This window comes from Chiloscyllium plagiosum, chromosome 9 (assembly GCF_004010195.1).
Source record: "Chiloscyllium plagiosum isolate BGI_BamShark_2017 chromosome 9, ASM401019v2, whole genome shotgun sequence".
Lineage (NCBI taxonomy): Eukaryota > Metazoa > Chordata > Chondrichthyes > Orectolobiformes > Hemiscylliidae > Chiloscyllium > Chiloscyllium plagiosum.
Genome location: NC_057718.1, coordinates 22,479,595 through 22,495,992, shown reverse-complemented (window position 1 = coordinate 22,495,992; position 16,398 = coordinate 22,479,595). Strand labels below are relative to the sequence as shown.

General features: G+C 41.1%; 1 protein-coding gene across 1 annotated transcript in view; it reads right to left on the bottom strand.

The window, feature by feature from the left end:
- Positions 1-16,398, bottom strand: part of ryr2a (ryanodine receptor 2a (cardiac)) — a 749,067-nt gene that overhangs the window by 316,531 nt on the left and 416,138 nt on the right. Inside the window, exon 24 of the mRNA XM_043695572.1 lies at positions 14,161-14,320. Within this exon, the coding sequence (XP_043551507.1) occupies positions 14,161-14,320 (160 nt within the window). The remainder of the gene's footprint in view (positions 1-14,160; positions 14,321-16,398) is intronic.

Here is a 16,398-nt window from a genome sequence, read left to right as displayed (position 1 = left end):
CACTCCACCCTCCTCTCTGACCTATCACCTTCATCCCCACCCCCATTCGCCTACTGTGCTCTATGCTACTTTCTCCCCACTTCCACCCCTCTCTCATTTATCTCTCCACTCTGCAGGCACCCTGCCTCTATTCCTGATGAAGGGCTTTAGCCCGAAACATCGATTTTCCTATTCCTCGGATGCTGCCTGACCTGCTGTGCTTTTCCAGCACCACTCTAATCTAGACTCTGATACTATGACTATGTCATACCAGCATTATGTTAGATCACTTTGCACAATGCTAGGCTAGATTTACATTGTTAGACATCAGAACATTCATTGTAGCATCATACTTCTTAGTCCATTCAGGGTCCAATGTGAAACAGAACAGAATGCACAATGGGAGACAATTTTGTGGTTTTCTCACACAATCGTTCATTGTCAATTCAGTTGAATATTGGCAGAATCCCTACAGAAACAGTGTAGTCACCTGCTTTTATTCATTTACACCACTTCTCCAGGGATTCTGTTGACCTGCTGGTTAGTGAAAAGAGATTGAAAGAAACCAAATGTTCATCCCAAGTACTCAGTTTTTCTTTGTCATGTATGGCATACAAATTCATTGTGAGGCTAACACGGGTGAAATAAATTAACAATAACAATATTACCTTTCCAGTTTATCAATAAACTGATGACAAAAACTTCGCTCTGAAGCTAAAATATGAATTTTGATACTGTGTATCAAAAATGTTTTTAAAATGCATTTAAGGGAACAACATTTTCCCTTGTAAAAATATGAACAGCACTAAGAAACCTGAGAGAATCTCAGACTAGAATGTGCAATGCTTCCATTCTGTCTGTTAATTCCGAAATTGTTATTTTACATTTTTCTTCACATTTTGAGAAGAAGGCTGCCACAGTTACTTACTTATTCATTCTGATATGGCTTTCTGTGATATTTCCAAAAGGGATTTTGTAAGGTGCCCAACGACAGATTAATACACAAGATGAGATCTTATGGATTGGAAGTGATATATTAGCATGGATAGGTAAAGCCTCCACAGTCCCATAAGATAGGTTAACAATCAGGAAGCACACTGCAGAAATCAATGGGGCCTTTAAAGTGGAATGCCACAAGGATCAGAGCTAGGTCTCAGCTATGCAAAACCTACAGGGGGATCTTGTGATGTAGTTGTTCTGAGCCAGGAGGTCCACGTTTAAGACTCACTTGCTCCAGAGGTGTGTAATAATATCTCTGAACACATTGATTGGAAAATAAATACAAAATCTACATTGACGACTAACAAAAAGACAGTTATGTAGCTAGCATTGCTGACTACGCAAACTGTGAGGAAGACACAAGGAAGCTACAAAAACACATAATGGGGGTGAATGAATGGTCAACAAGATGACAGACCAAGAAAAAGATTGGTAAGTGTGAAACTGTTAACTCTGGTTGTGAGTTTTGAAAAAAACTAATATTTTAAAAAAGCTTGAAACTGGGGGTGAATGAATGGTCAACAAGATGACAGACCAAGAAAAAAGATTGGTAAGTGTGAAACTGTTAACTCTGGTTGTGAGTTTTGAAAAAAACTAATATTTTAAAAAAGCTTGAAACTCGTAGATGTCATTCAGCGAGACATTTCTGTGATTTTCCAAAGGACACAAACAGTGAACATGCAAGGACAGAGAAACTTCATAGAAGCAAATGCTGTGTTGACCTTTATTGTGAGGGCTCTTGAGTGCATAAATAAATAAGTTTTGCTACAATTGTACATAGTGATGGTGAAACTATACCTGGAATCCTGCACGCAATTTAGGTTTCCATACTTAAGAAAGCTTATTCTTGTGCAGCAGTGAAGGTTCACCACATTAGTCCTGGGGTGAGGGTTGTCCAACGATGAAAAGCTGAGTGGGTCTGTGTTGGGCAACATTCTAGACCAGTGTTTCTCAACCTTTCCATACACAATGCCCCCTTCTTATCCTTGAAATCATGCAACGCCCCCAAATCACCAAAGTCTGTTTTTCCATATAACTGCAATACACTGCAGTGCTGAAAATGGAAAACTTTTGTGAAATTTGTTTTATATACAACAAAAAATAAATGTTATTTATTACTGTTCTTACTGTCCACCTACTTTTGGCTCACTGTATAAAATTTAGTCTGTGATAGCAAAATAGTCAATGCGATCCTTGTGGTTCACCAGATGTATATGTCTTGCTAAATCATATACATCTGGTTCAATTTTTGTCAAAAGCAATCTCAGGTCACCACGTTGAACAACATCCATGTGATTGCGGGTCTTATCTTGTATTCTTGCAACAGCACTGAATCCTTTCTCAAACAAATAAGAGGTAGGAAATGGTCGTGCAAACCGCTTTGCCTCTTCGCTTAATAGCGGGAAATGACATCGGGTGGCATCTTGAATCCAAAAAAGAGGCTCACCCATTTGCGAAAACCGAATCGTCATTGTGGTGTCATTTTGGAGCTCTATCATTCCTTCCTGAAGGCGAATGAGATAAAGGGGTCAGTCAGCCATGTCAGGATCTCCATCTCGATAAGATCAGCAAATCGTATTTTCATATCATCCTGCAGTGCACGAATGTGAGCTGAGTAGATAATTAATTGATCATCAGTAACATTCTCTGCGATATTATTTAAACTCAGGAACCGGTAAAACTCACAACCACTGATATTCCGATGAAAGAGATCAAATTTCGCAATAAAAGATGTAACAGCATTCCTTGCTTTTATGAAACTCACATTATCTCCTTGTATCTGTATGATCAGTGAATTGCACTTTTCGAATATATCCGCAAGATATGCACAGTCGTGTTTTACAGTTTCGGCTTTCATATAAAGGTTTTCATTATTTCTGTGTAGGAAATCGATGATAGAATCGAACAGTTCATGGAAATGATTGAGGCATTTTCCTTTCGAGAGCCATCTCACTTTTGTGTGTCGCAGCAATTGCAGAAATTCATCTTCATTATCTTTACAGAGTTGGCGGAGAAGTCATTCATTCAGAGCATGTCTCTTTATCTAATTTACCACATCTATCACCACTTGTAGAGAATGGTTGAGGGCTTCACTATGTTTCTTTGCAGCCAGATGCTGCCGATGGATAATGTAGTGTACTGTGAAAACATGTGGCACTTCTCTCTTTAATAATGCGACAAATCCCCAATGTTGGCCAGTCATAGCACGCATGCCATCCGTAGCACAAGCAACAATGTTTTTGAGGGGAACGGTTTTTTAGCAAAATAATCCTTGACGCAGTTGAAGATAGTCTTATCTTTGGTATCTGTCAGTAGATCCAGAGCAAAAAGTAATTCTTCTCATATTTCATTTTTGTCGATGAAATGTACATACCCCAAAGGTAAAGCTTGATTTCCACAAATAGTACTTTCATCAATTTGTAAGGTGATTTCTTTCGATATCAAAAGGGAACATAATTTATTCTCAACATTTGAGGCCATTTCATCGAGCCATTCTTGAAGAAGGGCTCATGCCCGAAACGTCGATTCTCCTGCTCCGTGGATGCTGCCTGACCTGCTGCGCTTTTCCAGCAACACATTTTCAGCATTTCATCGATGCGCCTTCTCACGGAATCGTTGCTAAGAGGAATACGCTCGATAGTCATTGATGGTTCCTTAAGTAGCATGGTTGATAATACTTCGGCAATAGCTGGAAGCACCAACGATTCACCCACGGTATGAGGTTTTACCACATTTTGCAATTAGCTTCGCTTTGTTGTATGATGCCACAAGGCCATCCACATTTGTGGCTCCCATCTTTGAAAAAGCAGTGGAAATTGTTGGTCGCTGATTGAATTTATTCCTTAATGTTTGAAAATATGCCAAATCTTTGTCCTTTTTGTCACTGTTTCTTTTCCAAATGTTTAATAAGGTGGGAAGGCTTCATGGCCTCATTGGAAAAACTTTGTTCACAGAGCAAGCACAGTGGTAACTGCTTATTAGATGGAGATTGAATAAAGCCATATCGCAAATAGTCCATGCTATACTGCCTGCACTTTTTCTTACTCGATGAGGCAATTTTTACACTGTTGCTCGAATACCCTGATGGAATCATGGGTATTACCTTATCACAATAATGTTAAGATGCTCAGACAGTGGCAAAATTTGATTGGTTAATTAGCTGTAATGTGCATTCATTCTGCCACCTGGTAGAACAGTTGAAAAGCTGCATTTCGTCTTCCTAAAAGCAACACGAGTTATGTGATATTGATCTTGGCAGTAGAATCAGTGCCAACTGCAAATGAGTTCAAATGGTTTGACATTCACAGAGAAGACTATCAATAATAGCACAGCAACCAATCAGAGCACACACCTCCATGGGTGGAGGGAAAATAACAGACTTGTGTTATGCGACTATCCATCTGCACACAGCAATGTCCTTCAATGCTTCTACAAAGTCATTCTGTGCCCCCTTACCGCCCCCTTTGACCTCAACGCCCACCGAAGAAAGGCAAATGCCCCTCAGGGGGCGCTTCCACCCCCATTGAGAAACACTGCTCTAGACTAATGGCAATAGGGGAGACAAGGCTAAAGTTAAAGATTTCTCAGGCTTGAATTCCCCTGGTACTGATCTCCATTCTAAGCAGCAATCTTGACACTTGGAAAAGCCCAGCATCATGTTTAAGCATCAAAGTCAATTTAAATGCAGGAACCTCCAAGAGTTCCGGACCTGGATCCTGGAGATGCTGTCGATATAATTTGTAATTCTGCATGCTTAGAAAGAAGGTCAATTATTAGCAGGTTTTGCTCCTTGGAGGAGTACCAGCAATCACCAGGCAGATATCAAGTATATTATTTGTACACCTATCAAGCTCATGAACCACTCAAGATTGTTCCTCTCATCCAATCAAGACATTTGAATTTGATGATGGTGTTGGCTGCGAAAGGAATACCGACTAGGACTGAGGGAGAATTTACTGTTCCTCATGCAGGGCAATGGGACTGTTCTAGCAATGAATCAGCACAGACCACATGACTCTGTCCTCCCACAGTGCTGTCAATCTCTACCATTCTCTGAATCATTTACATTACAAAGTTATTTCTAATGTCACTGTTACCAATGGAAGCCGCCAACCTGGAGGCTAGTTTAGGTAAATGAAAGAGAAACACCGTAGCTTGCAGTTTACAACTGAGAGAGGATTCCTTTAGTAGCAACAAAACACAGAAATCCCTCTATGCTTCACTCTAATCTTGAAATTGAAGGTATGTTTGAAAAGAGTTTTTTGAGTCATCTTCAAAAGTGGAGAAAGACTTATTAAGTCAAACAAGGCAGGTTCAGGAAAAAGGTTCAGGGCAATAGCTGTGGAGTTGAATTTGTGTAGTTACCATGGCAAGCAGAGAGAGAGTTAATAGCTTTCAGTTGAAGAAATATAGGCTGCCATGACCTGACATTTAGGTTAGATTCCCGATAGCGAGTTTTGAAAAGATTTGTAGCTCAGGTTGAGGTTCTGGATGTAGGTTTGCTCGCTGAGCTGGAAGGTTCATTTTCAAATGTTTTGTCACCATACTAGGCAAGATCATCAGTGAGCTTCGTCCGGCAATGAAACGTCTGAAAATGATCCTTCCAGCTCAGCAAGCAAACCTACATCTAAATTCTCTACAGTGTGGAAACAAGCCCTTTGGCCCAACAAGTCCACACCGACCCTCCGAAGAGTAACCCATCCAGACCCATTTCCCTCTGACTAATGCACGAACAAGATGGCCGATTTCGCATGACTAATTCACCTGGTCTGCACATCTTTGGACTATGGGAGGAAATTGGAACACCCGGAGGAAACCCACACAGACACAGGGAGGATGTGCAAACTCCGCACAGATAGTCACCCGGGGATAGAATTGAACCTGGGTACCTGGTATTGTGAGGCAGCAATGCTCACCACTGAACCACCATGCATGTTTTTTCACCTCATATATCAAGACAAATTGAAGCTGGATGAACCAATGGATAAGGTGTTTTCCTTTTCCTGACAAAATATGTATTAAAAATTAAAGTAGAATGCACATTAAATGTAATGGAGGAGTTTAGGGTGCATCACACAGCTATCCTTGTGGAGCTGATCACTCAAACGGGTTCAGCAAGGCAGGTTCAGGAAAGGGTTCAGAAAAAAAAATGAAGATGTCTGGATGTCAATTTTCTTGGGAGGATGTTTAAGTAAAACTGCACAAGGACCATGTTGGGGTAATGGGGGCAGGCAAGGGGTGGATTGGGTGGTTACTGGATATGTCATACCTTGTGTCTAAAATGCTTCAGCACTCAGGATTCTGCATCTTTGAAAGTTTAATTCATTTAAAGGAGCATAGTACAAAAAGGGAACCCAAAATAAAATGGTCCTCATGGTAATGACGGCTCCATCAACAATAAGGACAGGCAGAGCCATGAATGAATAATGTCTCAGAGCTGGACAATTGCAAACTAGCAATCAGCACATAGCCAAGAGTTTCCACTCAAAGTCAGACAGTTCTCTGAGGGGTATAGATAAGGTGAATGGCAGTTGTCTTTTCCCTAGGGTTGGAGGTTTCAAGATTAGGGGTGAGAGGAGAAAGATTTTTTAAAAAGACATGAGGGGCAACTCTTTTATAGAGTGGAGGTATGTGGATCAAGCTTCCAGAGGAAATAGTAGATGCGGGTACTGTTAGAACATTTAAAAGACATTTGGATAAGTAAATGAATAACAAATGTTCAGAAGGATATGGGCCAAACACAGTAAAGGGTCTATTTTCGTGCTGTATGACTCTATGACTACACTCAACTTGAACAAGCTGTCTCACAAATTGATAGAATTGGTGTCAGCCTCAGATAGGCAGTGGTGAGAGTAAAATGGGACAGTTTCCAGTTTGCCCACATTAGTCCAGTCACAAAGGCAGCTACTACTAATACTTCATTTTGCTCAACATAATAGAAAATGTCATAACATGCAAATGTAATCCCTCACAGTACAAGATAAATTTTTACTGCCCTTCACTATTGTTGACGTAGTGCAATGGAGATGACTTATAATATGGTTTTTAATCAAATAGAGTGTATTTTTAATGGAGATTAGTCATATGAAGTTGTAAGATACATTATTCTAATATTTCAAGTCCTTTAAACTATGATCTTGAAGGTATATTCCGAGCCCTAATGATTTCTTTGTGACAGATAAATTACTTACGTCATTGATATACTACACATTTTTCATTAACTTGAAAAATCTTACTTTAACACAACAGTTTGCATTAATATGTATAATTAATCAAAGCATTTCTTGCATATTAATTTTCATATCTACAAATAAACCTTGAGATTCAGCTCCAATTTCATTCTCAAGGACTGCATTTATCACTCACCCTGTTTAAAAAAAGTGTACCATAAAAAGCAGATGTGATAGAATTCACAAAGTACATTTATGATTCATGTGAACATAATTTTTTCCAGGAAAAGGTCATTATGTCCAACTGACAGTTCATTCTTTTTGAATGTCAAAGTTATTTCCTCATTTTCTTTCCATTTTCCTTAATTACTTCTCTCTTTAGGAAGTGATTAACCTATTTATACCGTCACTTCCCCGGTAGCCTACCTCTTTGCTGCCTTTGAGCGTATTACGTTGCAGAACAGAAAGATTGTTCTTATAATTACATAATACATGGTCAAAGCTGAGGAGACTGGTTCACATCAGGAATAGCCAATTGATAGGAAGATTTAATTGGATTTAGTGGATTTATCAATGACGTGATAGCAATAATGGAAGCAAATGAGATAAAAGCAGAAAATACTGAAGAATCAGCATGTCAAGCAGTACTATTAGAGAGAAACAAGAGTAGTGGTGGGGATTTTCCTTCTTGGAGTCAAAATATGGCAGTGGACATTTCAGATGGCATCATCTTCACAATAGTCTGCGATGATCTTTTCTCACACGATCACTTGTTTTCCAATACAAATTGTATGCAAGTCTTGGGATGAAATAAAGAGTAAATCACATGCAAATGGTGGACAGCAGTTCTCTCTCACAAGCATCTTCCAGCCTGAAAGGTTTTGGTACAACAACTAAAGGCTACCTTGGCACCCTCCTTTACTCACTACAGGGCAACAATCTGTAATTTTATGTCCCACTGCCGACATGTCATCAGAAGGTGACTCTCCACTCTGCCGAAGCCTCACTGGGTATTCTGCTTGAGGCTATCCAGGCCAGTAAGGTGGTCTTCTTCCCCCATTGAGGGTTACAGCAACCTTTCCTTTAGACCTGGCCAGCCTGGGATAGGGTCGCACAGGAGGAGTTCATGCTGGTGTGCAAATGTAAGAAGCTAGGGGAGTGGAATGCCAGGACAGAATGATAAGGTACTAAAATATGACTAACTGGTGAGACAGTCATGATGGAATGGATTTTGGGGGAGTTTTGAAGCTAGATCTTAAAAATAGAACTAATTGGTATGCTTTATAACGTTTAATGGGATTTGATAACTCACCATGTCACTAACATCTGGGCCCTGGCTAAACATTCCATGGGATCTATTTTAACCTATTTTGAACAAAAAGTAGAAAACAGGATGTAAGTTTCACATCAGCTGAATTCTATAAGTGAGCAACAGGCCAAATCAAATACATTGAGTTGGACAGTAAAGAGGAAAACATAACTAGCATGGGAAAAATACCAAAACTGTTCACTTTATATATTAATGATCTGGATGAAGGGGCTGGGGCATTCTGGCAAATTTCGCCGATGATACGCAGTTAGGTGGACAGGCAGGTAGTACTGAGGGGGTGGGGAGGCTGTAGAAAGATTTAGACAACTTAGGAGAGTGGTCCAGGAAATGGCTGATGAAATTCAACCTGGGCAAATGCAAGGTCTTGCACTTTGGAAGAAAGAACATAGCATGGACTATTTTTTAAACGGTGAGAAAATTCATAAAGCCAAAGTACAAAGAGATCTGGGAGTGCTAGTAGAGGATTCTCTAAAGGCTGATTTGCAGGTTGAGTCCATTATTAAGAAAACAAATGTAATGTTGTCAGTTATTTCAAGAGGGTTGGAAAATAAAAGCAGTGACGTGCTTCTGAGACTTTATAAAGCTCTAGTTAGGCCCCATCTAGAATACTGTGCCCAATTTTGGGCCCCACGATTCAGGAAGGACATAGTAGCACTGGAACATGTCCAGTAGAGATTCACACAGATGATCCCTGGAATGGTAGGCCTACATATGATGAACGACTGAGGATCCTGAGATTGTATTCTTTGGCATTTAAAAAGTTGAGGAGAGATCTAATAGAAACATACAAGATAATGCATGGCTTAGAAAGGGTGGACGCTGGGAAGTTGTTTCCGTTAGGCAGGGAGACTAGGGCCCATGGACACAGCCTTAAAATTAGCAGGGGTAAATTTAGAACAGAAATGAGGAGACATTTCTTCATCCAGAGAATGGTGGGCCTGTGGAATTTATTGCCATGGAGCGCAGTAAAGGCCGGAAGGTTGGGTGTCTTCAAGGCAGAGATTGATAAATTCTTGCTCTCACAAGGAGTTAAGGGATACAGGGAGAGTGTGGGTAAGTGGAATTGGAACATCCATCAGCCATGATTAAATGGTGGAGTGGACTCGATGGGGCTAATGGCCTTGCTTCCACTCCTATGTCTTATGGTCTTAAAACAGAAAGGCAGTAAATGTTAGAATAGAGCCAAACTAAAGCTCCAACCCCATGCATATACTAAGTTGGGCAATTAATGGAGGTTTGAGGTGGGGGCCGACTAGACAAATAAAAGGTGATATGCTTAAAGGCATAGGAAAAGGGTTAAAAACATGAGTACTTTGTATCAGTACTCACTCATAAGGAAAATGCTGAGAGAAGTGACGCTGAAGATAGTGGAACAGTTTTCCAGAATATTCCATCTGCAGTCAAACTGGTGAGACGCATGAGGCTGGAGATGTGGTAAATGTGGCACCCTTATTCATGAAAAAGTGAGATTACTCCTAGTTATTCCATGCCAGTTTGTTTAATATCAATGGATGGTGAGGTTTTAGAAATAATGGGCTGGATTGTAGGAATTGTATCGTGGCTGGTACCATGGCAACCAAGGCGGATAGGGAAAGGACAAACACAGGATTTGCATCGACTGACCCCTCTGTCCTTGTCCATGACATGCCCCTGATCTCTCTCCTGCAATCCTCACCCCATCAATCCTATGCACAGCAGGTCAGGCAGCATTCAAGAAGCAGAAAAATCGATGTTTCGGGCAAAAGCCCTTCATCAGGAATCAATTTTCCTGCTCCTCAGATGCTGCCTGACTCGCTGTGCTTTTCTAATACCACTCTAATCTAGACTCTGATCTCCAGCATCTGCAGTCCTCACTTTCGCCCTGCACAGTGAAGTCATATCAGCTGTCCCTCTACAAGCAACTACAAGGCAATGAGGAATCCCAACAGTATGAGAAAACAGTCCTCTAGCCTTCATCTCTCACCCGCAACTCACCTCTACATATCCTTCACACTATTATTATTATCAAGTCAGGGGACCAAATGTGGTTCAATGAAGAATACTGGAGGGCATGCCAGGGACAGCACCAGTTATACCTTAAAAAGAGGAGTCAAACTGGAAAAGCTGCAAGAGAAGGCTACTGCCAAACTGCATGAGTGACTAATGATAGATCAAGCTAAGCAATTAGCAAACAGCTGAACATAGTCTGAGGATTAGAGCTGGACAGTTCAGGAGAGATGTTAGGAAGCCCTTCTACACACAAAGAGTGGTGAAGTTTTGGAACTCTCTTCCACAATTGGCAGTTGTTGCTTGATCAAATCTGAGATAGTTAACTATTTGTTAAGCAAAGGTATTAAGGGATATAAGGCAGATATGTGGAGTTCAGCCAAACATCAGCCATGATCCCATTATATGGCAGAACAGGCTTGAGGGACTGAATGGCCCACTCCTGTTCCTATGACCCTATTTCACAGCCAAGGGATCAGATCTAGGCTCTGCAGTCCTCACACACCCAGTTGTGAATGGTGATAGACAACTAAACAACACACTGGAGGAGGAGACTCCACAAATATCCCAATCTTCAATGATGAAGGAGAATGCAGCATAGCAGTGCAAAAGATAAAGCTGAAATAATTACAACAATCTTCAACCAAACTTGACAAGTGTATAATCCACCTCAGCCTCCTGTGGAGGTCTAAGGCTGTTCTGAGCATCGGTGTGGAGGGAGTGGATATTTATGGATGTGTTGCCAGCCAAGTAAGCAGCTTTGTCATGGGTGATGTCAAGCTTTTTGAGTACTGTTGAAGTGACACTCATTCAGGCAAGTGGGGAGTATTTCACCACTCTCCTGACTGTGCCTTGCTTTGGGACATGCTTCGAGAAGTCAAGAGGTGAGTTACTTGCTGCAGATTCCGAGCCTGGTCTGACCTGTTCTCATAGCCACTGTATTTATACAGCTTGTCCCACTCAGTTTCTGCTCAATGGTCACCTCAAAAGATGTTGGTAGTGGGGGATCCAGTAATGGTAATACCATTTTCATGTCAAATGGAGATAGTCAGATTTGCCCTTGTTAGAGATGGTCATTGTCCGGCACTTGTGAGGTGTGAATGTTATTTACCAATTGTCAGTGCAAACCTGACAATTATGTGGTCATGCTGCATTTGAACATGGACTGCTTCAGTATCCGAAGAGCTGAAAATGGTTCTGAACATTGTGCAATCATTTGCAATCATCCCCAGTTTTGACCTTATATTGAGAGGAACATTATTATTGAAGAACTGAAGGTTGGGCAGGATGACATTTATTGTTCCTACTTTCTCAAGCTATCGTTTTCTTATTTTTTTATGTGATACTCAGAGAAATAGTTTGCTTCGTGATTGACAGCTCTCAAACTGTCGCTGGGTCAAAATTATGAAAAGCCCCCCCCAAGGGCATTGTAGGTCAACTTACAGCAAGTGCACAGCAGCAGTTCAAGAAGACACCTCACCATCACCTTCTCAAGGGCAACTACGGATGGGCAATAAATACTGGCCAGCCAGTGACTGCCGCTCCTCTGAATGAATTAAAAAAACACTTGGGGCTGTGACCTGAGGGAAAAGGTCACGACTACTCATGAGGAGAATGTCAACATTCATTCTCTGATGGTCATTGCTGGTGGGGCCAACTCCTGCTTCATCCTGTATGGCGTACACCGTGTTCATCCATTAAGCCAATGGGAACAGAGAAACCTCAGCATCAAAGAAAGGAAACTCATTGTACTTATAATGAAAAGCAGTTCACTTAAATAATTGCTGTGAATTCTATCAGTTAGAAGTTATTGCACTGAATCTACTACTCACATCACATATACTAAGGATGTGAAAATTTAATGCTTTTTCATACCAATTATGAAAGACTAACTGCCACATAATTCTCTGCAAAAAGCTCCTCTTGGCAAGATAAAAGTTTTTTTTAGGACTCCTTTGGCAGTTGTGACATAATACAGAAAGCCAACACCTCGAAAACATCTTCCAGAAGGAGAAATTATGACTGAAAACAACATAAATTCTCTGTATTCAAACCAAAATATGTAAAATATCTGATGCTACATTTCCAAAGGAATAGTCAATATAAAGGCCATTCAGCCCATCAAGCCAGTTCCACCATTCAATAAGGTAATGGTTATTCCCTGCCTCTGATTCGCCTTTCTTGAATGACTAGCATCTTTAAGGTAAAAAAATCACGCAACACCAAGTTACAGTCCAACAGGTTTATTTGGAAGCACTAGCTTTCGGAGCACTGCTCCTTCATCAGGAGGTTGTGGAGTGCCCTTCACCTGATGAAGGAGCAGTGCTCTGAAAGCTAGTGCTTCCAAATAAACCTGTTGGACTATAACCTGGTGTTGTGTGTTTTTTAACTTTGCACACCCCAGTCCAATGCTGGCACATCCAAATAATGGTATATTAAGGAAAAAAAAAGACTATTTGAACAGCTCAGCAGATCTGGCAGCTCAGCGGAAAGAAATCAGAGTTAACATTTCGGGCCCAGTTTCAGGACCCTTCTTTAGACATTTTCAGGAAGTTGGGGGTTGGGAGTTTAGTGGAAGGTGAGTGCAGTTTGGTGGGAAATTTCTAACAGAATCCAAATGCTACAGGTTTCTGTTCAGTAACAAATCTAGCGGATCCAATCAAAATTCCAGTCAAGGGCATGAGCAAGGCTTTTGTCACTTGCCTCCAGAAATGCATCCATGTAAGTTCCTGAAAACTATACCCACCTTGCCCTAGTTTTGTCTGTATAGAGGACTGTTGATATCAGGCTTTAGTTATTTAGTGAGATCAGACATGGCCCAAATTGAATCAGGAGGACAGATTTCCAGGCTCACAGCCAAAATGGGTACTTCTGATGCACACTTTTTGCTCTTTGACTCAGGACATGGAGCACACTGACTGGCAGAACAAGAATTTGGGGACTTAAATAATGTGGCACTCACCAACTCAATTCTGAAGCGCACCTCTGGCTCCAACAGCAGCATGATTCCAACAAAGCTTTCCATCAACAACAAGAGGCATGTGTGTGTGTTTTTGAGGATGAAAGCACAGTGAGGTTTGTATATAGCCAGGATGGTGGGGGCATGGCTGCTTTTTTGAGTCCAGCTCGCAACAAATCAGTTGCCGTTGTGGCTCCTATCTTTTTAAAGGTTGGAAGCCTGGCTCCGTGAAATGCCACTCAGCAGCTGTTCAATCTTAGCAGCATCACTGGGAGTGGATGGCCACTGCTAGGACTGCACCCAGCTGAAAGGGCACAGTGATGGACACCATCCTCAAAATAGGTGAGTCGGGTAGGGGCTGGCAGGCTAAAGGGAAGGGCAATGCTAGTACAGATTAGATTCCCTACAGTAGGTGATAGTGCCGAGAGAATGGTCACAGTGTGAGACATTCAAGTAGACCAGACCCACCTATATCCTGAACACCCACCAGCTGAGACAGTGCTGCAGCAGAAAATGCAGTGTTCAAGATAAATACGTTGCAACTGCTCCAGCTCTGCAGCCTGAGAGAAGGATAAACATGCAGCAGCCTCTTGCTCAGCTAGTGATGGGCACATTAAAAATGTAAAAGCCTTCTGAAACTTTCATAGCTTCCATTCAGTCTAATCAGCAGCAAGTCCCGCAGGGCAATAACTTAGGATGTGACATCCATTGGAAATGCAGACAGGAACACAACTTGCCTGCTGAATACCGTACGTCCAGCCTTGCCTGATGCGATCTCTAGCCCACACATTATGAGCATTCTCTGCCAGTTTGTCCACCATTGCTTCCTGGGTTGAGGTTAACTTGATGTGGCTCAGGTCCATCGGAGCTGGCTTATATCCACTTGGTAGTTGGTAGCTGCAACAGAAAACATAGCGATTCTCATTATTCATCTGTAGTTTTATTAAGATCTTAAGATGTGTGAAACTCAGAGCATTAACAATTGTAGTTTTGCAATGTGTGTATGAAATCTTGACAGTCACTGTGGTTTTCAAACGATCTTAGCAATGACGTCTGGTCTACAATATTAAGCTTAAACCTTCAAACATTCCTCCCCTGCCCCATCTTGTAATATTGTCTTTGCTAAGACAAGACAGCATGAAGTAAAATGATGCCTTTTGCATCAGTCATCCATCCTCATCACAGGTATAACTCAGGCAGTTTGTGGCTCCCTAATTAACAAAGAGGCCAAAAGTCTATAAAAACCAAAAGAACTACAGCTTCTGTAAATCAGAAGCAAAACCAGAAATTGCTGGAATAGCTCAGCAGGTCTAGTAGTATTGATGTAAAGAAATCAGAGTGAACATTTTGGGTCAAGTGACCCTCCCTCAGAAGGTGGGAGGCTGAAAAAGGACTTGAACAGGCTAGGAATGCTCACTTGACCCAAAACGTTATCCAAAATTATACATTCTGGGGAAAAAGAAACAACAAAGGAATAAATAACAGTTGTAGAACTGTGATCAGCAATGCACAGCCCTGTCATACTACATAACTGATTTGTTTTCTAACATGTTATGATATCCCAATTATAAGGATATAACAAAAAATTATGGATGCTGGAGATCTGAAACAAACTCAGAAATTGCTGGAGAAACTCAGCAGGTTGGCAGCATTTTGGGGCATTAAATAGTAAGGAGTGGGATCAGTTGTATGAAATATTATTAAGGAGGGGAAGGCTCAACAGAGGTTATTGAACTTTCCAGAACAAGTAATAGGATAGAAAGATTCAGGAATCTAACCTCAGGCACAGCAAATAAGAGAACAACTATGAAAAGGGGTTAGTCAACATAGAATTAAGAGTGCTGTACCTAAATGCATACAGAGTCCAGATTAAAGTGGTGCTGGAAAAGCACAACAGGTCATGCAGCATCCGAGGAGCAGGATCCTGCCTGACCTGCTGTGCTTTTCCAACACCACTCTAATCTAGACTCTGATCTCCAGCATCTGCAGTCCTCACGTTTACCTAAATGCATGCAGTATAAGAAGCAAGGTAAATGAACTTGGAGCACAAATTGAAATTGGTGAGTATGACACAGTGGATATCACAGAAACTTGGCTCCAAGGGAATCAGGGCTGGGAACAAAATCTCTGAGAATATACATCCTATCAAAAGGATAGGCAAATGGACAGAGGTCCTTGTCAGTAAGAAACGATATTAAATCGATAGCAAGAAGTAATATAGATTCGCGAAGCATAGAATCTGTGTGGGTAGAGTTGAGGAACTGTACAGGAAAAAACACCCAGATGGGGTGTTGTGTACAGGCCTCTTGGATATGGGAAAGAAAATAAATCAGCAGATAGAAAAGGCATGTAAGAAAGGCACTATTATAATAATCATGGGAGGACTTGAATATACAGGTGGACAGGCAAAAACAGGTTGGTAATGGATCTGAAGAAAAGGAATTTGAGGAATGTCTATGAGATTTTTTGTTCTGAAGCAGCTTGTGTTAGTGCACACTCGTGACCATAATTCTATTAGATTTAAAATAATGATGGAAAAGGATAGACCAGATCTAAAAGTTGAAGTTCTAAATTGGAGAAAGGCCAATTTTGACGGTATTAGGCAAGAACGTTCGAAAGCTGTTTGGGGGCAGATGTTCACAGGTAAATGGCTGGAAAATAGGAAGCCTTCAGAAATGAGATAACGAGAATCCAGAGAAAGTATATTCCTGTCAGGGTGAAAGGAAGGCTGGTAGGTATAGGGAATGCTGGATGACTAAAGAAATTGAGGGTTTGGTTAAGAAAAAGGAAGCATATGTAAGGTACAGAAAGGATAGATCAAGTGAATCCTTAGAAGAGTATAAAGGAATTAGGAGTATACTTAAGAGGGAAATCGGGAGGACAAAAAGGGGACATGAGATAGCTTTGGCAAATTGAATTAAGGAGAATCCAAAGAGTTTTTACAAATACATTAAGGACAAAAGGGTAACTAGGGA